Raw genomic sequence first — 26241 nt, 5'->3', positions numbered from 1 at the left:
TAATTTAGGCGACTATAGTGAGGAGCAAGGTGAGAGATTTCCCCAAGACATAAGTGATGGAGGAAAGATACCGGTACTTATGTAATATCTGGGCTCCCATTTTTCTTATGAGACCGCGTCCCCTCGCGGGGCTCGCTGCGCTCGCCATCTCCATGCGTAGTTGGATAGTAGGGGTATGAAAAAATGGGGTGCATTTAACATGGGAGCCCAGATAATACATAAGTACCAAGATACCAGGGTAGATGGGACAGGAATATGATGGCTGACTACTGTTGGGGTCTTATGCGTGACTGTGAAGATCACTCTTATTAAAGAAATTCATAAAAGCAGCATTTTTTAAAGCAATAACTGTCAAATGTTTACCATGTTTATATGTTGTTTCATTAAATAAATATATACTTGACCCTACACATTTCACTTTTATCAGGTCACCCAGCAGGTGCACTCATTACTCATTGACACATTTTAAAAGATCCAAAGGTGGAGCTAATTATTTCACTTGCTTCTCTGTAAGGAGACCTGCACTGTGTGGGGTCCTGAGGACTGAGTTTGAGAACCTGTTATGTAATGTAGACAATTGTGTTTGTTTGGATGTATATATCTTTTCACCCTTATGTTTTAGTTTATGCTGAAGTAGAAACGCGGATTGAAGCTTTGAGGGAATTACTTTTAAACAAACTGTTGGAAACCCCATCTACTTTGCACGACCAGAAGCGTTACATCAGGTAATGTGCTGCTTTGCATGTGCAGAAAACTCTAGATCATTCAGATTCTGGTCACCTGTTGATAACTGCTGCCCCATGAGTGGTGAGAACTGCTATAGACTATGCCCAGATTAACATGCTCTGGGGGAAATTTACCAAGGTGGCAGATCCATGTCACAAGGGATGTTGCTATGAGCAACCAATCAGAATGTACTTATTTATTTAGCACTTTCTAGACGATAATAGATAGTATCTGATTGATTCACCATAGCAACCTCCCATGTGACATAGAACTCCAACCTTAGTAAATTTCCCCCTGTGAATAAAAAAAAAAATTCCGTTAAAATACACCTTTTTTTTTTCTTCAAATTCTAACCAAGATCTGCATTGACCTAAATTAAAATAAAAATAATAAATCATTAGAGAAGAAAGTCTAAAAATATTAGTGGAATCCTAAAAAGATGTTAAATAATTACATTTGGGTTTTCCAGGCCTTAGACAACACTGTGGCCTAGTTACCAATAATATATAGTAGATCAAGGTGAAGACCAGCTGATTGCAAAAAGCTGCAGTAGAAAAAAGATTTTGAATTTCATAACTATGGAGCATACTGTGTTTCTGGAGTTTTTTTTCGTTGTTTTTTTTTTTTTTTTTTTATTGCTGCAGTTTAACCACTGTTGCAGCCGGGGAACTTATGCATTAAAAGTTATCCCTATTGGGAATCCAAAATATTTTTTCATTGGTAATCTCCTACATACTGTATATAGCATTAAAATAGACAAATTGCTGGCACAAGTTTTTTATTTTGCCCTTGTTCAGTCTGCTCCTATATTCTCTTATTCAAATATAAATGATACATTTATTGTAATGTTATTTAAAATAAATGTTATGAAACCTTTTGGATTTAATTTTACAAAGCAATGTATTTATTGTGTTCACTAATGGTAAACCTCATGGGACTAAACAATCCATACAGGGCAGTATTCAATGCGGCCGGTGAGGGGGTTAAACGGCGGTTATCGACAAAAACAAGCGACCCATTTAACCCCAGGGCTGGCCACATTGAATACTGCCCTGTATGGATTGTTTAGTTCCATGAGGTTTACCATTAGTCATAATTTGAGGAATTTAACCCAAAGACTGTGACTTATAAAATGAACACAATAAATACATTGCCTTGCAAAATTAAATAAGCGAAAAAGGTTTCATAACATTTCTCACTGTATTCAATGTTCCAGGGGAACCCTTGCTGTCAGATGACAGCGAGGATCCCCCCAAACAGCTAGGCTCATGGCTAATGCAGGGAGCCCGCTGCATTTAGCTGTGAGCTTTGCTGTTTTGGCAGCCACACATGCTGTTTCCATGTTGCTGGGTGTGCAGGGGATTAGTTGAATACTGACCGTGCAAGCTGTGACAGTGAGCAGTCAGCACTACTCGCTGTCACAGCTCGCAAAAGTCATTGAATATACCCCACAGTCTGCAAAGCAGCTCAGGAAAAGGTGACACAATTTTGCTAAATGGTTATAGCGGCATTATTTCTAAACTTTACTACTCTCCACTCAACTTAAAAATACATATAATTTGGTCTTATTGGGGTTAGATGGGTGATCCTGCTTTGACATATTTCATGACAAACCTGGTAACTTCTTTTTATGACACAAAATATGTTCAAAATGCTTTGACATCTAAACTGTCCCTGTTATAGAACAATAACAGGCTTGGAGAAAAAGTAGCAGCCAATCCGCTTCTAACTGCCATGTTACAGTTTGTGTTGAACAATGACAGGAGCTGGTTGGTTGGTACTTTATCTCCTTCCACTTTTTTCTCTCTCCAATGTTTAGTACATAGACCTGTTATGGGGCCTACACACGGCGATTTCAGGGCATTTTTTAAGAGATCTGACTACATCGATTAGAAAATGCACCTACATCGATCCATGTGTATGGGCCATAGCGATGCATGAGCGCTATCACCCATCGATTAATATACAGCATGCTGGATAGGTCTACTTACTAGCCGGGCAGGGACTATGTTCTCACCAGAGAACACTCGGCCTGACAGAGCGCTCAGCACACAGCACTGACACAGTGCTGTTTGCTGAACATTCTCAGCGATCTTGCATCGCTCAGCACATCTCCCTGTGTATAGGTCCCATTAGTGCTGTGACCAAACTATCCGAATACCTTGTTTGGGTCTCCCTTTTTTTGAGCCAGTTTTAAACGGCAAATTTGAATCTAGTATATGCCATGCAAGAAGATAATTGCTGTGGTTACTCATGATACAGAGACACCAATAACCACTATAATTCTGTCGCTGCAGATATCTTTCGGAACTCCACACTCCGGGCGATCCAGCTTGGCAATGTATTATAGCACAACAAAAATGGATTGTCCAGCTTATGCACAGCTGTAAAGACGGCTACATAAAAGAAATTAAAGGTAAGGATGACTATAGCTGTGTGGAAACTTTTCAGTAGAAGAATTTACTCACCTCAACATGACCATTTCCACCCCAGTTATGAATTAATAAGAAATACTAAAAATGCTTGCAATATGAACAGGCAGAGTTTAATCGAGACCATAGGGCCACAGGGGAAACCCCCGGTGGGCCCCACTGCCTGAGGGCAACATCCTTCTCTAGGAATCAGGTTCCAGACTGTGCACCAGAATTATATATTTGACATATGTTATATTATACTGCACAGGACGATGGTATATTCTCTATAGTGAACTGCTTATAGTAATCTGGTATATTTTCATGCATGCACTAGTAGTATTCAATATATATATATATATATATATATATATATATATATATATATATATATATATATATATATATATATATATATATATATATATATATATATATATATATATTAACAAGGGGCCCAGCCCATGTAATCTAATGGTTCGCCAAGCCTATCTGGTGGCTGGCCACATTCCCTCTGAAGACTGACCACACCACTACACGTGGGCCCCTACTACTGCATTCCCTGGTAGGCCCTCCATGCCCTTGTCCCACACTGTGAACAGGGTATCTAACCCGAGAGAGAGAGCAGTCTGCAATGAGTCCGCAAAAAGATTATGCTAAACTGTTCCAATGGAGAATGACTCTCCTCTGTCAGTCATGAGGGCAGTCTGTTTATGTACAAGAAAGATCTTCTCTTTGCTTAGGCCAGGAATCAATTGCACTGGTCATGACACTAGGGGCAAATGCAGGGTTTCTAGGGTTGTAGTTTCCAGAGAGGGGGTAGAGGCAAAACTGTATATTGTTGCACTAAATACAAGAACGAATGAGCCCAGGCCCTTTGTTTCTTGCATGGAGTGCTGCCCTAAGCTGGTTGACTTTCACCTGCCTGCCCTCTTTGGATTCACCTACGTTAGTTATTGAAATTAAATGTTTTGTACTTGTGTATTAGCACGGCGCCAGTTACGCAGTTAGCGTAGTGGCGCTGTCAGAAGTAGCGTAGTGTTCCCGCGGCCAGAGAGTCAGCGTCCCACTCAATGACTTCGTAATGGCTGCAGAACCGGTCACAATGTTCAACTACCGCAGACAGAGGAGGAGTCAGTGTTTTTTTTCCTCCCGACTTGTTCATACCCCCACTCTCCACGTCGGCATAGAGTTGATTTTATAAAGTGTGGTGAGCCACTGAGCCTGAATCATGGCGAGCGGACGCGGATAACTTCACATGTATTCCGGGTCCCCTCGCGGGGCTCGCTACGCTCGCCACACTTTATAATATCAACTCCATGCCGACGTGGATAGTGGGGTTATGAACAAGTTGGGAGGACACGTAACTCGTCCCCTCGTGGGGCTCGCCACGCTTTGGGCTGGCGTGGATAGAGGGGGTTTGAAAAGGAGGCATTTGTCAGTATGTAACATGGAGCACTGGCAAATGCCTCCTTTATTGTGCATAAGATGCACTTGCGGACATGGGCAGGTATGCCGTACCCTGTCGCAATAATTACTGAGCGCAGGAGCGCCTGAGACGCACCTGCGTCTCAGACAGTTGGAGCTCCCCTCCGCTGGCGCCCGCCTAGCGTGGGGGATCTGGTGGTTACCGGCGCTGTGTGAGAGGCGCTCACTAGGCTTGCCATGGACGCCGGGGACAGAGCTATGGATGCCGAGACAGAGCCGGGCTGCCGCGGAGTCCCTACGCTATCTACGCACTCCAGCCGTTGGGCTGACGTGGAGTCATTACGCAAAGTACGCTAGGCAGCCGTTGGGCTACGCTGACAGCGTAGCTTAGGCTATGCTGAAAACGTAGCATAACCAGGCACCGTGCTATTACACAAGTACCAAATGTTTTGTCAGATTCAAATGGGGGAGTCCACCTAATGGACATATGAAGAAAGAATGAAGGGAGTGTCTAAGTTGGAAATAAATCCAAATATTTGCCAGAGATCTGAGAAAGATTGCACTCAACCGGTATCCACTGGCTAACCAAGATGGAGAATACCCACTGAGTACCAGGTTGATTGATTTATTGGGGGTAGACAGGTGAAAGGCTGTATATGTTATATACAAGGCTGATTAACCCTCAATAAGTTGACACTGTATCAAGGCTGGTACCCAAGTCTTCACTACTATACGTTCTAAGCACTGAATGGTAAACTCTTAGGAAATGGGGAAGCAAGAGGTTCCCTTTTGAGTGGTTTCTAGTGAGTACTGCTTGAGCAAGTTTAGGCGTTTGAGCATCCAGACAAATCTCCCCACCATTCCCTGAATATCCATAAAAAGGGAAATCAGGACATTTAGCATATTCTTACACTACTAGTGGGCTGGGCATCAATATTTGAGTACTTGCTTGTCGGTAGAGCAATAGCACAATAGGGGGTAAATACATATGGAGCCACTCGTTTGAGCAGCTCTCGGCGCAATGATTGCCAGCCTGCGCGCATGCATGATACGCTTGAACGCCCCATTCTCGGCAGTGGTACGCATGAGCGAGTGAGCCATTTGCACGTCCCCATCCGCTGGCCCGCCAGCGCTCCCCAGCTAGGGAAATCTAGCGATTGGTCGACAATAACGAGAACGGCTCCATCTGTGTGCTAAAGCTTTTGAAAATTAAAAAAGGTGATGCAGCCCATACAAACCAATCAAATTCTATCATTTCTCTATTGAATCTTAGATTTGGCCACCCCTGAAATCCTGTGGATATCGTATTTTAAGTGTTCTCTGTTGCTAAAAATGAGGGGAATTATAATAAAAATATTTAAAACCTATTTAACATGATTGTATATGATTTCCCCACTGACTGTAGGGCAGCTGCTGGGTTTGAGGTGCTGCAATGCTGCCTGATCATCAGCGTGGCATATAGGGGCATTTCTAATTGGTCACATGAAATTCAACCATTTCAGAGAAAGCCGATCCTGGGGGTGTTGAATCTTATGCAACCATGCTAGGTAAGTGGTTAAATATGGGCAGTAGTGCAGTTTATCCTGCATTCTTCGGCCAGATTACTATTCTTGTGTGATGTGATGTGGAGGTGAGAAGATGGAGAGTGTGTTCCCTTTCCTAGAGACCCATTGTGCTTTGTATGCTGGTTATTTCTTTATCAATCACTTCCTTTGTAGTACCTTACAGAGTACATCTTTAGTGGGCCTCAACACTTCTTTCATTTACTTGAACATGCGTGATATGTGTCCCTGCCTTATTACAAGAGTTTGTTTCGTTGCTGGTTGAAAAGGAAGACACATTTTTCACAAATTTGTGTATGAAATATAAATGGAGTCATTTTTTTTCTATCAGCCTCATGCTTATCTATATTTATGAATAAACTACACAATGTTAGATTTAAAGTAGTGTATATATATATATATATAAAAGGGTAGGGCAACTTAACCTGCTGTATATCTAGTAAATCCTTGCTGTCAGCTCCTCCTTGCATGCATTGGAAATCTATTTGTAGACATGGGCATGTCATTTACCAAACATCTCTTATCTCTGTCCTCCTACTTTTATTGGACAGTCCAGTGATGAATAGCAGAGGTTAGAGCTGAGTAATGATCCCAGACCTTGCAGAAATTGGCTCAGTGGTATACAGAAATATTACTGTGCTGTTTTACAGACTCTGTGTGTGTCCATGGGACTCCCCAAATCACAGAGAAACCTACAGTATGGTGGTCTGGAAAGGAGAACAAAGAGGAAAAGAGTTTAGAAGTCGGTCTGTTCAAACAAACAAAAGTACAATCAAGATGATAGCTGCAAGTTTGAGCTAACGCGCAGAAAGAAACCACTTAAAGTGTAATTATTTAAAGGGGAGTCTCTTTTGACCATTTGATTAAATGAAGTATTCCGTTTCATTCATTTTTGTTATTTTTCCTCTTGCATTTTATAAACTTACGGGATAATAAAAAAAATATATAAAGTCTGTAACTCAGACCTGCCGTGCTACAAGGTGTAGCTCTTACATGCTTTTAGCTACAATCCAAACAATTATTTATGCTTTGTGATGTTTAGTTTTATCTGCTCTGACTAATGACTGATACTGATGAGACAACACATTCTTACTAGTGGAGTATTAAGGCCGTCTGCTGCTTAAATGCGCAGGTTTAGTCTGTTTTTATGTATTTTTTAAAACCTATTTAGAAGTCTGTTTGCTGCAAAACCAAATGTTAAAAAAACCTAATGCCATGACTTCAGGCAGACAAAATGTTCTTGTGGGTAAGCATTGGATGGCTGCAATGGTTATTCTGCAGCACGTATCTCAGAAAAAAAGTATTGAACATGTCAGCAGTTAAAATGGCAAAACTGGCCAATTCTCATAGCACTGTATTCTATGTTAGTGTAGCTTGGGTATGAAATCATTCCCAGCAGTCGTAATCCTGATGCTGGGAGTAGAGACTCCTTCCGGTTAAGAGTCTCGAATGAATTATCATTGGTCCTGTACAGACTAAAACAACCTTAAGCTCCGTACGCACGGGCGATTCTAGCCAGAATCACCGGGGATATGGTTACTGAGTGACCATATCCCCATGCGTACAGGGTGACTCTAGTCAGGAGCACGCTCCCGTGACCGGCCCTGTAATGGTCTCTGGTCGAAGGAGCATGCTATTGCGACCAGCAGTTCCCCCGGCAGTGTCTTGTTTCCATCAGCAACCATCGCTGGTCGCTGATGAAAAAGGGTCACTCAGCTATTTGGTCAATGAATGATATATCGCTGAGTGACCAATCACTCCGTGTGTATGCCATTTTGTTCTCACCATTATGGCAAAGTGTTGATGTAACTTTGTTATCAATGCTGCTTAATTAAGTGGACCATGATTTGGAATGTATTTATATATAGTAAGTAAGTTAAATTTATATAGCGCACTTTATCCAACAGTGCAATAAACTTAAACTGTTTCTATGATTATTTTTTAATATACTGAATTTCGACTAGAGGGCCACTATTTACAACAGTCTGTTAATGTTTAAATCAATAGGGGTCACACACACACACATACAATTTTGGATGATTTCATTTATATTTGTTTCCATAGAAAGATCTGTATTTTTTTTCTGTGATATTCTAACAAAAATCTAAAAGTAGACCAGGTCTGTGCTCCTTTCCTGCCAGGAAAAAGCTCCATGCGCTCCCTCTTCCAGCATCCGCCAGTGGAATTCGCAAAACAATCCTGTAGTTTTAAAACAGTTGGGAATTTGCGTCCACTCCTCATCTGACATGCTGATCTGACATGCTGATTAGATTCTTCCTTACAAGTTTGGCCTGCCCTGCTTACAAATTTTGAAGCGTCTGCTATTGTACATATGACACCTACACTTATTGGAAGCAATTCTGGGAAGTCTGTGGAAATAAATTACCCTAAAAATACCCTAAATAAGGCATATAGGGTAACATTTAATAGGATGCGTTTTTTAGTAAGGTTCTGAAATCGCACCTTTTCCTATTTGATGGGATGCGAATTTGCAGCTGAAAAATTCAATGTGGTGCGAATTTTAGTCATGAAAATGTTCGCATTAATGCACATGTGCGATTTGTGGGGGGAAAAAACGGCATAGGGTACCCCCTCCTGAGTGTAACCAGCCCCGGGCTCAAAGAACCGGTCCTGGTTTTAGAAATTCAGGGGTCAAGAAACATAGGGGATCCCCAGGATTTCTAAAACCTGTACCAGGCTTAAGGGCTGGTCCTGGTTCCCAAAATACGAGAACAAAATGAGTAGGGGTCCCCTGTATTTTGACAACCAGCATCGGGCCCAAACAGCCAACAGGGTAATGCCACAGCTGGGGTAAACTTTATTCAAGTTCCCATGGCCAAAGCATTCATCCCCGTGGCTGGTCAGCCCAGGCAGGGACCCTGGAGGAGTGGGGTCCCCCAACTCCAGAGTTACTCCTGCCCGGGCTGTCCCTGATGCTCCTCAGGTGGTGAGCACCGGGCTGATAAATTGATAATAATAGATTAAACTTTTGTGTAATGTTGTGGAACTACAAGTCCCCGCAAGGCTGCAGCGCATGCAAGCGGCCTTTGACTGGTGGCAGGGCTAACCCCTGGTATGTGGGAGGATGTCAGAATGTGCAATATTTACCGCAAATCGGACCCTATTAAATTGTCAAATTCTTTATTGTTTTTTACCTAAAAATCGCAAAAGTCAATATATCTCTTTCCATTAAAAGTCACCTATAGGGCCTTATTCTAGTTCACTCTTACTGACCAAATCCTTCTTAGATGGACAAAACCATGTGCACTGCAGGTGGGGCAGATGTAACATGTGCAGAGAGAGTTAGATTTGGGTGGGGTTTTACTTCAAACTGAGATCTATATTGCAGTGTAAAAATAAAGCAGTCAGTATTTTCACTGCACAGAAACAAAATAACTCACCCAAATCTAATTCTCTCTGCACATTTTACATCTGCCCCCCTGCAGTGCACATGGTTTTGTCCATCTAAGAAGGATTTTGTCAGAAAGAGTGAACTAGAATAAGGCCCATAGTCTCAAAAACAGTAGAGAATACTACGGAGACGTTTCCTTTATGATTTAATTTGTTAATGAATACATTGGTATTAATGTCGATATTTGTGAGTTTTTTTAAATGTAAAAAAATTACTCTAGACTAGAGCAAAGTATTGCCCAGCATTATTCAGATGAGAGGAATTTGCGCATGGGACACGGTGTACATGCACCGTACATTGCAATGAATAGGCTTATACTGTATTTATTACATTAGACACAGGCAGTAAAGCTAATGTCAAGGAGGCTTTTTAAGCTTGTTATCCAAGCAGCTGGCTCCCTTTCATTTACCCTCACTTACTGTACATCTGGAAAAGGGCTTCTTCCAGCTGCGAGCCATTTCATGTCTTAACCACATCCCCAGGCTTAGTGGAAATGTTCTCCTGACCGTGTATTGGTGTGTACACACGGTAAGACTTGCTATTCAATTTTGACTATATAGTCAAAATCAAATCAGTATCGCATAGACATCGAATGATTATCGGACATAGGGCCAGATGCACTAAGCTTCAAAACTGATAAAATGGAGAGTGATAAACAACCAGCCAATCAGCTCATACCTGACCTTTTTCAAACACAATCTGTGACATGGCAGGCATGAGCTGATTGGCTGGCTGTTTTATCACTCTCCATTTTATCAATTTTGAAGCTTAGTGCATCTAGCCCATAGTTTTAAGCTTTCGATCCTGATTCAGTGCCCATTCAGCTGCAATCAAAAGCCAAATAGACAGTGCAGCAATGACTATATAGTGCTGATTAAATGTAGATAGTATGAATTGAATGGAAATAGCACGATTTGACAAAAATTGCATAGCAATCGAATCTTAGCCAAAAAGCAAAGAAATCTCACCACGTGTGCACACCATTAACCCTGATATATCTCATTATGTGGATATGTATTACAATTGTGTAAGTGCCATAAAAGCAAACCTATACTTCATTGATCATTTACTTTACATTGGTTATTTTATTCTTGTGTTTTTATTTTAAAAAAAAATTTTGTGTTGAATTTTTAATGGCATTCCGGTAATATTATTATTTTTTTATTATTATCATTATTGTTTTTTTTTATTTCATCTACAGTATATTTATATATATATTTCATCTACAGTAAGTATTTTTGTGGGGGGGGGGGGGGGGGTTACGCATAATGTTGATGCAGTTAACGTTGGTGATGGCAGAATGTTATAACTTTTGATGTCCTTCTACTTTTGATGAACTTTGCACAGGATGCTTCACAATATGATTGTTAACCATGCGCGTGGGTGCACCAGCTGCTGGCCCAGTATTGACAGCATAGCTTGTTGCATTTGTAGAGCATGCAGAATTCTAGTTTTACACTGACAGGTTAATTTGCTGTTTGAAGTAACCTTCATTGGCAGTAGAGATCATTTTCTATCCCCATGGGATTCCTCCCTGCGCAACAGTGTGAATGGAAGTGTGTAGTGCTGGTGTGTCTAGGAGAACGTCTGGCAGATCGGGTCTCTCTGTGATCAGTGCTTACTGGACTGAAGCATATGCTCAGTTGCTCTTCTGCATTCTCCTCTTACATAACTACAGGGCTGTGCAGTCTGAGCTGCGGCTAACCTGGTCTTCATGCTGCTTAGAAAGATGCCACCACACCATAAATCAGAAATATGAGAATAATTCTCCTTATCAGATATAAGAATTGTATTTACTAGTAAAGTGAATACATTCCCCAAATACACATATATAATGCAATTTATTTTTAAGCTTCAATAAACAGCTTTTTGAATTAATTTATGACAAATAATCTTTATTAGTGAGCTAAAAAGATATATATTGTGTACAGTTATCAAAGTGGAAATTTAGATGTAGGGTATGGAAATTTCCCCCGCATTCGATCCCAGCACTGGTAATTTTTCTACTGCAGCACAAATAAAGTGACGGTATATCATACCATCGTATACCACCCCACTTCGAGCATTTGACTCTATATAGCAAATACTGGGGTAAATGTATGAAACTTGGAGAAGTGGTATCTATCCCCAAAAAGAACATTATTTGCAAAGTAATAATGCACCAGCCAATCAGCTCCAATATGTAAATTGACCATTAGGATCTGATTGGCTGGAGCCTTATCTCCATTCTTTATGTATCCCACAGTAACTAGCTTAGCATGGCTACACATTATTTGGAAATTACTGACCTCTGTGTGTGCTGCACTCTATGAAGGCAGAGAATTGCCTGTGTCGATTAACTTATGTGTTTGACATGATGTTCAGGGGGATTCAGTATGAAATCCCGGCGGTCGGGATCCCGGCGTTCAAAATCCAGACGCCGGAATCCCGACCGCCGAAATCCCGACAAGGGGGGGGACGTGGATCGCCCCTCCCCCCCCCCCCCTTGCGGGCTCGCTGCGCTCGCCATGCAGCGGGCCCGGTGCCTCGCTACGCTCGGCACACTAATTTATTCTCCCTCCAGGGGTGTCGTGGACACCCACGGAGGGAGAAAGTGTCGAGATTTCGGCGGTCGGGATTCTGAACGCCGGGATCCCGAGCATCGGGATTTAAACTGCATCCCGTTCAGGGAATTGGTGATTTAAGAAGCAGTTTGTTTTCATTTGTGATTTTTTTATTCTTTGACGGTAATTGATACCTAGTAAGATAATGTCGACTCCAGTATCCATTATGATTAAAATCATTAATTCTGTGAAAAGTAATACAGTCTCTGTGTAGTTATTGATAGTAACAGATGACTCATTGGGGAAGTGGGTAGAACCTTTATCTTGTGACCAGATACTTTTTAAAAAAAAAACTTAAAAGAAATTAAAAAAATTCTTATCAGTTTTTATGGCTTTTTATCTTCATTTTTACTTCTTCAGCTAAGCCTGTGGTTTTCAACTCCAGTCCTCAAGTTCTTCTAACAAGTAATCTTTTGTGAATGTCTGTGACCGTGCACAGGGGAATTCATCTATTTTGCTGGCTCAGTAATTATCCCACCTGCTTCCACAGACAGAAATCCTCAAAACATAACCTGTTGGGGAGCATTTGAGGGTTGAAGTTGAGACCCATTGATTTAAGCTAATTACTTTGCATGTGTGCACACTTACAAAGATCTGACTTGCTAGAAAAGGAAATGTTGGAGTTCTGTAATTTGCTCTAAACTCAATGAAAAAAAACTCTTAAAATGTGTGTTCGTCAAGCTGGCAAGGGATCTTGAAATTATAACATCAGTGCTTTACTGCAAATTTAGATGTGTACTTGAGTTTAAAATGTCCCAGAAAGCCTCAAGCCTTAGTCATCAAACTGGACTTTTTTGTTTGTTTGTTTTATGAATTTGAGGGAGCTATTTCTAAAGATTGGACCCTGTCATATCCCACCTGTTTAAGGATGTATATTTGTGGAAAATGTTTTATGAACTCATTTGTTCAGTATGTTTTATTATTCCCTTGCGTTTTGAACTAGATCGCATCGCATGCGCTTTGCGTGCGTTGCGATCGGGACCTAGTTAAAAAAGCACTCGCTGCAGAGACTTTATGTGCTGTGCGATGGGATGCCCGCAGGAGCACGCATCGCACATCACCATTGTACCGTGTATGGGCACTTTTATTGATTGCTGTTTGTTATAGTATGTTTTGTACTACTTGTTTATCTACTTCTATGCAAACATTACAAATTATTTAGCACTGAACTCATTTGTTCAACATTTTGGGGTGTAAACTGCATGGGGTTCCGCTAGAAGGGTTGCAATTGATTAATTCTTAGTCTGTGCTATTAAAGGCTTGAGCCAGTGTTTTCCAAGTTACTAACACAATTAAACAAATGTTTCCCCCTATGTTCTTCTAGCTCAGAGGGTTTTTTTGCATAGTCTGACAGTGACAGAGATTCTAGGCCCAAGAGAAAATCAAATAACATTTGTCTCTGTTGATATAAGTATAATTTTAGCCGGGTTTGTTATGCTGCCCTGTTTTCTTATCTCGGAAGAATGAAATGTGTGTGTGCAAATAATTCTCTCTACATAGAAAAGGAATCCTATATCCTAGTTGTATCCGCACAGCTCCCAAGCACTATATGTTTGGTCAACAAGCAACAGTGGGTGGTCAGACTGCAGCACAGGACAAGGACCCGCTGTGCACAGGAAAAAATGTTCAAAGGTGTTTAAGGGTGGTAAGGAAGTCTGACAGCCTTCAGAAAGTCCAGAGGCTACGGATCAGAATTCCCGCTCACTGTTATGGCTGTGAGAAAGCTCAGTATGAGATACTTCCATACGGACGTTGCACATCTTCATTTGCCTTCACATCTGTCTGAACAGGCAGAGGTTGCCTTCCTATTGCAACATGCCGCTGACCTTCTCATTCTCCCACTCCCATCACGTAGCCACCGATATTACATTTTCCTAGTGTTCAAATGCTTGAATACTTTAACGTTAAAATATTTTGGATATTTGTTTTGCTTTAAATGTTTGTTGTTTGAAGGGGTAGGGGAGCAGATTTATTAAGACTGGTGAAGTGATAAAGTGTTGAAAAAGTGGGAGGCGATAATGCACCACAATCACCTGTCATCACCTTACACGTTCTCACCACTTAATCACTTCACCAGACTTTAATACATCTGACACTGAATTACCTGAATCTACCTACAGGAGAATGTAAATACAATGTACAAGCTATTTTTTAATACATTACTTATTCATTTTACCATCTTCATAAGCTAGTTTTCAGCTTTGCACTGTTTAGTGTACTGGGATCTATTGGGCATAATCAGTTAATGTTTCCTTTTGAGCACTAAAAAAAAAAAGTTGTTGAGCAGTCCACATCAGCAATACAGGAGTGTTCTCTAGAACTGCTATACCATCATTTAATAGGACAGAGATTTTAATTATTATTGTTCATCTGAAATGTCCAACACCCTCTGTAGGTGTGAAATCCTGCTGAAGTAGGACTTTTAAGAACTGCAGCGCAATCCAAGGTTTGCACAGCAAAAAACAAAATCTTTTACCTGGATAATCCCGTTGCATTTGGACATGAGAATGTGAAACAGGGTGGGCAGACTTACTATTTAATAGTTTCTGTTGCTCTAAATTAGACCTACAATTAAATTCCCCAATAGCGTGTTTGATCAATGTGAGAGGACTTGGAGTGTCTTATAGTTTGTACAGACGGTAAGATTTGGCTTCCGATGTTCCCGATATAAGGAACATCGGAAGCCGAAACGCATGCAGATCGCATGCTTTTTTAGGGCTTCCGAGCCCGATGCGCGCTCCTGTGTGAGCGCATATCGGCAGCCAGATAGAGAGGGCAAGCAAGACTATTTAGTGCAGATCGGCACTATATAGTCTAATTGTACCCCTCTAGCATGCCGTGAGATGCGAGTCCCGATGCGATCTGATCGCGTCAGGACTCGCATCTCATGGCAGGAACTGCCGTGTGTATACACCATTACTTTATGACTAATTTTTGGGAACAGTCTTAATGGTGTGTAAATCATTACTGACGGTATATAGAACCACATTTACAGTAAACTGGCCGAAGATACGATTGTCAAATCTGTGCACCATAGACAGATTTTCTGGATATTCTCGAGCATTAACTGCAAGCTATATTAATGTAATAAAGCAAAGGTTTTTTTTTTTCTACTGTTGTAGTTCGGAAGCAATTCATATTCTCAATAATCAGTTAAACAGTTAAAGATCAATTAAAAATAATTTTGTGTATTGCAACTATAAAAAGCTTTTAGTGAGATTACACTGCTAGCTCAGGTCTTGTCTTTGCTGGTGTTTTACTGCCCTCTTGTGGACATTGGAAAACAGCATGCATTCCTCCCGATCACAGTAAATGCTGTATTCTTTCCTCACTGCTGTGCAAGACTTTTATTCAATCACCAGGTAACCATTCGAGAAATTCATTTTAGTACCTGTCCTTTAAGAATTGTCATGACCTTAATGCAAAATTGCTGCCCATGGTTTTGTTTGGTATTGGCTTCTGTGCTGTTTTCCCTGTACAGGTCAAGTTTATACAGATACATTGATATGTTTTTGTATAGTACATCTCATTGCATAAACACATGGATAAATGCATCCGCTCAGTGAGTTTTGATGACAGTTATATTGAGGCAGATTTATTAAACTTGGAGAAGAGATAAAGTGAAAGGAGATAAAGCACCAGCCAATCAACTGTGTTTGAAATGACAGTTGGGATTTGATTGGCTGGTGCTTTCACTTTATCTCTTCTCCAGACTTTGGCCCTTATTCTGATCGGATCGGTACGGCCCGCGTGCGGCCGTACCGCCGATGTTTTTACTCTGCACATGCGCAGAGGTCAATCTGCGCATGTGCAGCCCCCTTCGCCGCAGACGGATTTCGTCCGCCGCAAAGGGGGCGTATAGGGGCGTGAGAGGCATCATGCCCTCATTTCCCTATGTGTACGCCCCGCGTTTCATGGGCGTTCCCATGCAAACGCGGGGCGTACGCATGCTAATGAGGGCATGACGCCACTCATGGGGGCGGAAAGCTGACGTCGCCGGATGTCAGCTTTCAGCCCCCATACAAGCTACCACACGGACGATTGTCCGTGTGGTCTCAGCTTGCGGGAGCTGCCGCGGCGTGCGGACCTGCCTTCGATGGTCGACGACCATCGAATGCAGGGGGCAGCTCCCAGCATGGTGGAGGCGTACGCCTCCACCATTTTCGTGCGGTTCGCCAGCCGTCCGTGTACGGACGGCCGTGGCGAACCGTAGGGTGGGCGGGGATTCGTCTGGTGCGGTCGGAGCCGCATATGCGGCTCGACCGCACCAACCAGAATAAGGGCCTTAATATGTGTGCCCCTTTGTAACAAAAATAGTGAATGGATCTCCTATTTTTCCTGGTTAAAAATTAATTGATTACATATTCAAATGAATAACTTTTTTTATTTTTTTTTAATATTAAGGAAACCCAATTCTTCAGAGCCCAATGATTGACATGGACAGTGATGGACGCCCATCTCCAATTAGCCGACTCAGCCAGACGGCTTCATTGCAGAGAGGCAGCAGCTTCCAGTCTGGACGAAATGACTGTAAGAATAATTGGAATTGCTGGAATATAAGAAATTGTCATTTAGGAATTCTTTTTTGAACTTGGAGAAATGTGTGTAACCAGAAACGCCTATATTAATAATTGTATCTGATTGCGTGCATGGTTTTATGCCTTGTTAAATATTGTGCTTACATTGTTACAGGCATATTCCAGATAATTTCTTCTGCTGATTTCCTCCTCTATATACAACATACTTGTTGTTCTTCTCATGTGTATATGCCAGATTTCAAGATATTACTCTGACTTATTTATTACCACATAATGGTGTACCTGACAGGGTCACCAGAGGAGGCCACAAATTAAGATTTATCTTTCTATAAATCGACATTTCTGCTAAACTGTAATCCCCTCCATGAGTAGATGTTTTAGCCGTGAGATGGGTGCTTCTTGTGTTTTATACATTCACTAAGTAGACACCTTCTAGTCTGTACTTAAGGTCGAAGGATCGGATTGTCTCACATGTAGGAGATTGGACTTCACCTTAACTTCTACATGTTCCATCTGGGCGTTCGAGGTCCCCCACATCTAAAAATTGGTCATATTTACATTCAGCCTATTCAGTATCAGTGCTGATTTCTTGCCTGTCCTGCCAGAAAAGCAGCCAGCAGCAAATGATGGGTGTTCCTTAGGATTGCCCATAACTGCTGCCTGAGAAGACACTAAAGGGAGGCATGGATGCAGTGAGTCGTGGCTGTAGAAAGATTTCCTACAGCACTGGGTGGGTGACTTTGTCACAATTGCCAATCACTATAGAGTCACGACTGAAGTTATCCATCAGAACTTGAGCTGCAGGAAGAGAATCTCTTCCTGCCGTCTCTGCCAAGGAGGAGGAGTTTGGATTGGAGCCGTGGATCAACAGGCAGTGGCCAGACAGTGTGTCATATGCGACCTTGTCATGGTCACATCACGTGCCAGGCAAGAGGTCAAAAGCCTAATCCTTTTAAATTTAAATTCATGAGGAACGGCATGGAGCAGGAAGTGTGATAGTCTGGGGCTCTGTTTCTGGATTCTGAGTGGGGTGATTTATGCGAAGTGACTCTCATCCTGTAATAAAAGGGCTACAATCCCATGTTACAGTACCATGCAAAATGGTCTGAATCAAGTTGGTCAAGAGTCCATGCTGGAGCAAGACAACGACCCAAAAAATGCCTCTAGGGTCCCTTAGGTTATGTCAGAGCTAGCTTTTTGTGGAAAGTAAAAACGTCACGATAGGCAGAACAGTCTCTAGACTTAAACCCCATCAAGCTGGTTTGGATGAACTAAACAGAAAAGTGAAAGCAAAGCAACCTATGTGCAATACATTTGTGGAAACTTCTGCAAAGGTTTTGAAGACAAATGTGTGTATTCCATTCTAGAAAGAGTGCCACAAGTGTGTGTTTTTTTTTATCTCCAATTGTTCTATCAATTGAAGAGTACACTGAGACTGTAAACTGCATCAATTTCTATAAAAAATGGAAAAATACATAAATACACACACACACACACACACATATACATACAGTATAGTACTAATACAATGTGACCTCTACACACTTGGTAATCCTTTTTGTCTTTTTTTCAGCTTGGAGATACAAGACACCACACCAGGTGGAGTTTGTGGAAAAGCTGGCAAAAGTAGTTGTTGGACAACTTCCTAACTTCTGGAAACTCTGCATATCATATACAAGTGGAAATCTTTTTAGTGAGGTAAAATATGTCTAAAACCAAAAGCTTAAGTTACAGAACATAAATTTGTATAAAAAGGGTTAAACAAAAGGTAAATATTGAGTCTTTACTTAACCTAAAGATAATTTTGCACTACAAATAATTTACCAGTGGTTTACTTTATTTGTTTTGGTTACTTCCTTTTATTTCAGTCCATGTAATGGTTATCGTCTTATGTGGTTACCGGTATCAACCATACAAAATGAGCAATATACTTATGAAGAAGAAAAAGTCTTGTGCAAAATACATATCAGGCTTATGAATAAAGACCGTTTTCAGTTATAACTACATCACTTTAAGCCTAGAATGGTAAAAGTGAATCCGTTAAACTAACCACAAAAAGGTTTAGTTATCTCTGTGCAGGAAAGGGATACATTACTAATCTAGCAATATCTCGATTCATTAATTGTACAAGTTTCATGCACTGTTTATGTTCTAACCTTAACAGTCATTTATTCATGTGAGGTGTCTGGTAGTTGCAAAATGTGTAGTCTGTATCGCCGTATTATCTTAAAACACAGTTTCAGTCACCTTAAACCCTATTTTTTTATGTACAAAAGGTGTTATTTTGGAAAAAAATTCTCCTGAAAAAAACAATTTATTCTATCAAATAATGTACTGATGTATGCAGGTTTTCCACACTTACATGTTTAGAGACTGACATTTACATTAGTATTCATTTGAATGAGTAGAACATTTTGTTCAAATGTGCAGATAAATGTGATTGGGCAGCTGTTGCTTGACAGTTTTATTTACATATTGGCACTGAGTGCTTATCTCAACCCTATTGAGGGTATCCAAAGTGTCTTTTACTGAAAACTTCTATGGATAGCTACAATTCTGCCCAATGGAAAATGTGTCATGACTAGATGACCTCTTTTAATGTTTGCATTTCTGCATTTTATTACCAGTACAGGATACCATGTATTTTTACTTTTTAATGATTGATTTATTGATTCGACAACACTTGGGGTGAAATTTAATAGGATGAGAGTTTCAGAAAGTGAAAGATTCAGAAATTGAGAGGTTTTTTTAAAGCGGCAATCATTTGTAATTAAAAATCAAACTGGTTTTGCAGTGTAATGATTGCCGCTTTAAAAAAACCTGGAGATTGCTTACCAAATCTCTCACTTTCTGAATCTCTCATCCTATTGAATTTCACCCTTGGTGTCTGATATTTCCACTGTTTCCATTCTAAGGGGGTAATTCAATCTGGGATTCCGACTGTTGGCACGTCCTGACAGTTGGAATCCTGGCCCATTTTGTCCGATGCGACAGTTACTCGTCAGTCGTAATTCAATGTTCCGAGTGTCGGAAAGTCCGTCGATTGGCGAAAAACAGCCGTGAATTTAACAACCCGCGACCATTTCCGACCAAACAGATCTGACTTAAAAAAAAAAAAAAAAAGTCAGACCTGACTGCCTTCAATGCTGTCAGTAACAGCAGCATTGAATAGGCGACTGTCGCTATTTTCTCCGGCGAAAAATAGTGGCACCGATTGAATACACCACTTTTGTTTCTCAATATAGTGTGCAACTGGATTTTTGTAGATATTGTCAGTCCAGGTACAGTTATATAATTTATTTTATTTTGGTACTTTTAGTTTTCCTGCACTGTTGACACCTTAAAATTATTTTAGTAAATACTGTAAATATGACATATGTAGTGTGATTATTATGTATACTGTAAGTGACTGTAAATTGTTTTATCGATTTTCCTTTTGTGTGAAAACATGCTTGTGTAGAATCCACATACAATGTATGTAGAAAACTACTGTTTAGTATTTTCTGTTTGTGATTTGATCTAGACTGCAGAAAAATCTGGCCAAATGGAACAATACAGGAAAAATGCAAAGCAAAGACCAAATGTTTTCAAGGTAACCAAATAATAAAATCCCAAGATGCATGCTGCCGTATACAGATGAGCCCTCTTTATACCTAGCATCAGTGTGCCATGCCTGAACCATGCCAAGTACAGTACAGTTTAGCCTAGCAACTTTATCTTTAAATTTGCGTCTTGGTTACACTGCAGGTGCAGCGAAACACCGCTCACTGTACCAGAGACACTGGGCTGCAGCTTTAACCACACAGGAAATATATTTCAGTATACAGAAAAGTCGTAGATGAAGCACAATGGACCTTAGCGTGCCAACAACTGCGGATGCTGCATTATAGCATTTCCCCATACACACTGGGACTCATTTGCTCACACATGTACAAGTGTTGCAGACCAAATAAATGAGTGCAGTTCTCATGAGGCGATTCTGTCGCTTTGCGAGTTAGATGAATATCCGTTAACAGACACATGGGACCCTACACACTGAGAAAGGCTATTTGGTGTGACTGTGGCAATCGGGTATGAGCACACATCTAGAAAAAAAGGGGGGGGGGTAGCAGCGCTGGTTAGAATAAAAATATTAAATTACAATAACATAAAAATGATGCAGATTGGACTGATTGTACAGTTAAAAGAAAATACAATTTATTATGATAAGACCAAAATGGACTAATAAAACACAGGGAATATATCCTGGGGGGGTAAATGACATTGAGGGACTGTCCGTTCCTATTACGCCTGGAATTAAAGTCATATGGTGCAAAATTGCAATGTACAAAATTGGGTTACCGTCCACCTGTAGACATGCTGAAGGGGTGTGATGAATCTCTCCCTGGGACTCAAGGCCCGAATCGTGAAGTGGGCCGAGTCACCGTCCAGAGTAGGGGAGACACCCGAGATGGAAACTCCCAGAGATGGTATTGGGGTTTTTTCAGGATCCGGTTTGATGTCCACGGTTAGGTATATCCCAAATGAGGTCCACGGCTGGTCTGGAACAGTCCAATAAAAAGTGAGGGGGGGGGTTTGAAGAACACCTGACGCGTTTCGCCGTCTCAACGGCTTTATCAAAGGTGACATACTGGTATGGCTGAGGGCTTTTTATGCCAGACTTGGCAGGAAATGGGTTTGGTCACATGATACACAATATACATATAATCAGTCCAATCTATAATAAAAATTAAATGCAGGTATGTGGAGGAGGCAGAGAAAGCATAAAATTAATTGTAAAGTAACATTTTTGTAAAGAAATCGCAGTATAATACATAATAAAATAAGATAAAAATCGGGGGAATTAATTATCAGTGCACTTCAATCACGTGGTTCCTGGAAAGAGCTACCTTCCCATATGTTGTATTGGAGTTGCTGTTTTACTAATATGTCCCCGTATTGGTTGGACATATGAGAACAAGAAGAAGGGCAGAGGTTTGTGATACTTGTGAGGGCGGAAGTGGTGTGTCCGTCCGTCCGTTTGTTTATTTTAACAGCTGATAGAGGGGGACGCCGGCAGTGTGCGCGATGACGTTGCGCTTCCAGCCGGCTCCCTTCTCAGGAGATTGTCTATAGTACGTCCGGGTGGACGTGGGGGTGATGTGTTGGTAGTATCGTGGTGTAGAATACTCGCACGATACGGCCGGGTATGTGCGTGATTGCGTCACACGTCCGGCATCCCTACTGTGGCCATGAATGGATAGATTTGGTCACGTGGTACGCATGCATCATGTCATCTACATATAGATGTTTTTTATCAATGGACCATATTACTATCTACTATCTTATTTGGTCACGTGATCGGGCAAGGAGACCACGTGATCGGGATAATATATGACAGTTGCTATGGTTATTTTCTTTCAAGAAGCTTGGAGCTAGGATTTGTTTTAGGGAATTACTTTTCTTAAAAATAAAGATGGGTTCCTTTGGGAGAGATTTAGCCAGAAGAGGATCTTGTTTGAGAATAGGGAAGTTCTTCTTTATGATATTCTTTATTTCTTTGCTGGAACTATTAAAAGTTGATATATATGCAACTTCTCTGTTTGATGTTTCTTTATGTTTGTTATTATAAACCAGAAGGTTTTTTTTTTCACCAACATTGCGATATAGGGGTTTTTCTTATTTTAAATTGTTATTAGTATGAGAGTTTAAAAATATGACCCTTCAGGATTGAGAAATTATTGCCCCCTTCTTTGAACACGGCCCACATATGAGGACTAATTATATCTTTTCATACATATTTTCTTTAATAGATTGTTTTGTAAATTCTTATAAATTACCTATATGTAAATGAATAGAAGAACTGTGTCCCCTGCTGAACGGGTCAAATTGTATGCAGACACTATCTGTCCCCTATATAGAATGTGTTTTCCCTGTATGTATAACTAATGTTTATCTGCCATAATTATAATACCAGCTTATGACATACTTTATCTAACAAAACCTTGTTTTGAATCTTCCCAGTCCTAGTGATATACACACTTCTTCGTTGGTTACGATAACCATAGCAACTGTCATATATTATCCCGATCACGTGGTCTCCTTGCCCGATCACGTGACCAAATAAGATAGTAGATAGTAATATGGTCCATTGATAAAAAACATCTATATGTAGATGACATGATGCATGCGTACCACGTGACCAAATCTATCCATTCATGGCCACAGTAGGGATGCCGGACGTGTGACGCAATCACGCACATACCCGGCCGTATCGTGCGAGTATTCTACACCACGATACTACCAACACATCACCCCCACGTCCACCCGGACGTACTATAGACAATCTCCTTAGAAGGGAGCCGGCTGGAAGCGCAACGTCATCGCGCACACTGCCGGCGTCCCCCTCTATCAGCTGTTAAAATAAACGGACGGACGGACACACCACTTCCGCCCTCACAAGTATCACAAACCTCTGCCCTTCTTCTTGTTCTCATATGTCCAACCAATACGGGGACATATTAGTAAAACAGCAACTCCAATACAACATATGGGAAGGTAGCTCTTTCCAGGAACCACGTGATTGAAGTGCACTGATAATTAATTCCCCCGATTTTTATCTTATTTTATTATGTATTATACTGCGATTTCTTTACAAAAATGTTACTTTACAATTAATTTTATGCTTTCTCTGCCTCCTCCACATACCTGCATTTAATTTTTATTATAGATTGGACTGATTATATGTATATTGTGTATCATGTGACCAAACCCATTTCCTGCCAAGTCTGGCATAAAAAGCCCTCAGCCATACCAGTATGTCACCTTTGATAAAGCCGTTGAGACGGCGAAACGCGTCAGGTGTTCTTCAAACCCCCCCCTCACTTTTTATTGGACTGTTCCAGACCAGCCGTGGACCTCATTTGGGATATACCTAACCGTGGACATCAAACCGGATCCTGAAAAAACCCCAATACCATCTCTGGGAGTTTCCATCTCGGGTGTCTCCCCTACTCTGGACGGTGACTCGGCCCACTTCACGATTCGGGCCTTGAGTCCCAGGGAGAGATTCATCACACCCCTTCAGCATGTCTACAGGTGGACGGTAACCTAATTTTGTACATTGCAATTTTGCACCATATGACTTTAATTCCAGGCGTAATAGGAACGGACAGTCCCTCAATGTCATTTACCCCCCCAGGATATATTCCCTGTGTTTTATTAGTCCATTTTGGTCTTATCATAATAAATTGTATTTTCTTTTAACTGTACAATCAGTCCAATCTGCATCATTTTTATGTTATTGTAATTTAATATTTTTATTCTAACCAGCGCTGCTACCCCCCCTTTTTTTCTATCTATTTAGTTCGGGCTTGACAACCCCGACATAAATCAGCAGCTGCTAGTGACTCAACACAAGTCACAGCGCCACCCAACCCGTACCCCTCCCCTGTGGAGAAGTACAACACCTTTCTATGAGCACACATCTGTATAAAGTCACAAATTAATTGTTATGTGGGACAGGCCTATTTTGAAGGGAACACCCACCACTTGCAGTGTACAATGCTCAGGCCTGTAGAGCATATTCCTCAATGTAGCAGTTGGCATGCATTACTTTTGTTGCATTGGTTTTATCCTTTTTGAGAGAGACTAACGGGGATTAGCAGAGATTCCAGGTATGTGCAACTGCCAGCACCACACTACTACATGGATCAGAAAGAATTTTGGTTAAATTCAATATTTTAATAAAATACACTGTGATATAATATATAATTTCTATCACTTTCATTCTGCGGTGTCATTACTGTAAGTTTCTGTGTATTAGGAAATGATGCAAGTGATGCAGTCCCTGGTGAAGCTCATTCGTGGAGCTTTGGTGCCATTTACTCTTGGTGAAGAGGACCTGAAGCTCTATGGGGGCTGGGAAATGAAGACTGAACTCTCTGGCCCTTGGTTAGCGCATGTTGTCCAAACTGTCAGGTAAACAGGATTATTGTTACCTCGGTTATCAGTCTAGTACACGTCATTACATGTTATTTTTCCCTAAAATGGTTATATTACTCATTTGTATTCTCAACAATGACAACATTTGCTAAAATTCATTATTAATGCGGTTCTTTTCTTATACAGTAGGTTATTCCAGGAAACCTAGTCATTTATTCAGTACAAATTATAATCCGTGCAAAGTAACTTTATAAACCATATTTCTTTTTCATCCACTAGGGGGGGCACCGGAGGCATTACAGTGGGTATAGTCTGGTTTGGGATGCAGGCACCAAAAAGTAAATTTTAAACTCCCACAAGGCCTAGTCTCCTAGTCCCCTATACTCCGCCCCCATCCCCTAAAAATTTTATTTCGGTGCTTTGACAGGAGAAGGCACCTTTTCTAAAGGGAGGCTGCTTATCAGCCCAGTTTATTTTCTCTCTTTTTATTAATTTTTTTTATAAGCTCCAGTATGAGTGGTAGTGCAGGGGACAAATGGAATGTCCTGCATGGCTGCTCCGACACCCGGTGCTGTGGACAGCAGCACCGACGTTGGATGGAGACATCCGTCACAGACCTCTGCTACCTCTACACAGCCGCATGGAGTGTCCTGTTATTATATTTTGCATTGTGTGTTAGAGTGCCTGTATTGGTTGTGTCAGGCAGTGCAGTGATTCTGCCTTATACCACTGATATAGGAAAGACTGCTTCAGTGGGTGCTTAAATACTTCACTCTGGTGACATTGCCTTTTGAAATCTGTACTGTAGTATGGGAATCCTATATCTGACACCTTGTTATCACACATTCTGTATTATATACGTGTGTGGTTCTAGTACTGTGGCAGAGACATGTCATCCAAGGGTAAGAAGGTGGTTGCTCCAGAGCCTCTCACTTACCAGGTATGTCTCAATATTCTCTCTTCACGGGATCCAGTCAATGCCACCCTCTACAGAGTTTACATCTCCTCTCTACCATGACAGTCTCCTTTGGCTGCTGCTCCCCTGCCAGAGCCGGCAAGGGCTGCCATGTTGATGAAGGTAATGTCTTACCTTGTGGATCGCTTAGATGCACTGCCTCCTGTCCCCTCTGTTGTGGTGCATCCCACCACAGCTTTATGGACTGTAGGCCCAGCTTACCACAGGTAGAACTACCATGGATGCAGTCCCTGGCACAATCTGTTCAGGGCTTGTCGCAGTTAACACTTCTATGCAGCAGATCATTGAACGAGACAAGCATTTTAGGTGCAATCACACCTTGTGTGAAAACTCTACCCTCCTTTCACAAGGCCATTCTATACCATAGTCTCAGTTGCTGGATAACTCATCCGTACTAGATAAGGCCCTATTGTCCACAGAAGTGGATGCCCTGGTTAGAGAAGTGCAGATGTTTTGATTATTGAGGAGGAGGAGCCAAGTCCGATTCTGAAGTCCCTGGCTTCAATTTGCCGGGAAAAAAAAAACGAAGTCAACCTTATTTCCCTCTTTGGCACAGTTGGAGGACATGCTGGATGCCCAATAAGTGGTTTCAGATATCTAAGTGCTTACACTTCTTTTTATCCCCTTCATCCTAAGAACGGGACTAAGTGGGAGACTCCTCC

At 41.3% G+C, this 26241-nt stretch overlaps 1 protein-coding gene across 1 annotated transcript in view; it reads left to right on the top strand.

The window, feature by feature from the left end:
• The window catches only part of EXOC2 (exocyst complex component 2), a 144892-nt gene that overhangs the window by 70614 nt on the left and 48037 nt on the right, over positions 1–26241 (top strand). Inside the window, exons 9-14 of the mRNA XM_083188026.1 lie at positions 623–725; positions 3024–3142; positions 16547–16672; positions 18254–18378; positions 20204–20272; positions 24485–24639. Of these exons, the coding sequence (XP_083044152.1) occupies positions 623–725; positions 3024–3142; positions 16547–16672; positions 18254–18378; positions 20204–20272; positions 24485–24639 (697 nt within the window). The remainder of the gene's footprint in view (positions 1–622; positions 726–3023; positions 3143–16546; positions 16673–18253; positions 18379–20203; positions 20273–24484; positions 24640–26241) is intronic.

This window comes from Crinia signifera, chromosome 5, assembly GCF_055691185.1.
Source record: "Crinia signifera chromosome 5, ASM5569118v1, whole genome shotgun sequence".
In the NCBI taxonomy this organism is placed as follows: Eukaryota; Metazoa; Chordata; class Amphibia; order Anura; family Myobatrachidae; genus Crinia; species Crinia signifera.
Note: the sequence above shows the minus strand (reverse complement) of the source record. Positions and strands in the feature narration are given on the sequence as shown.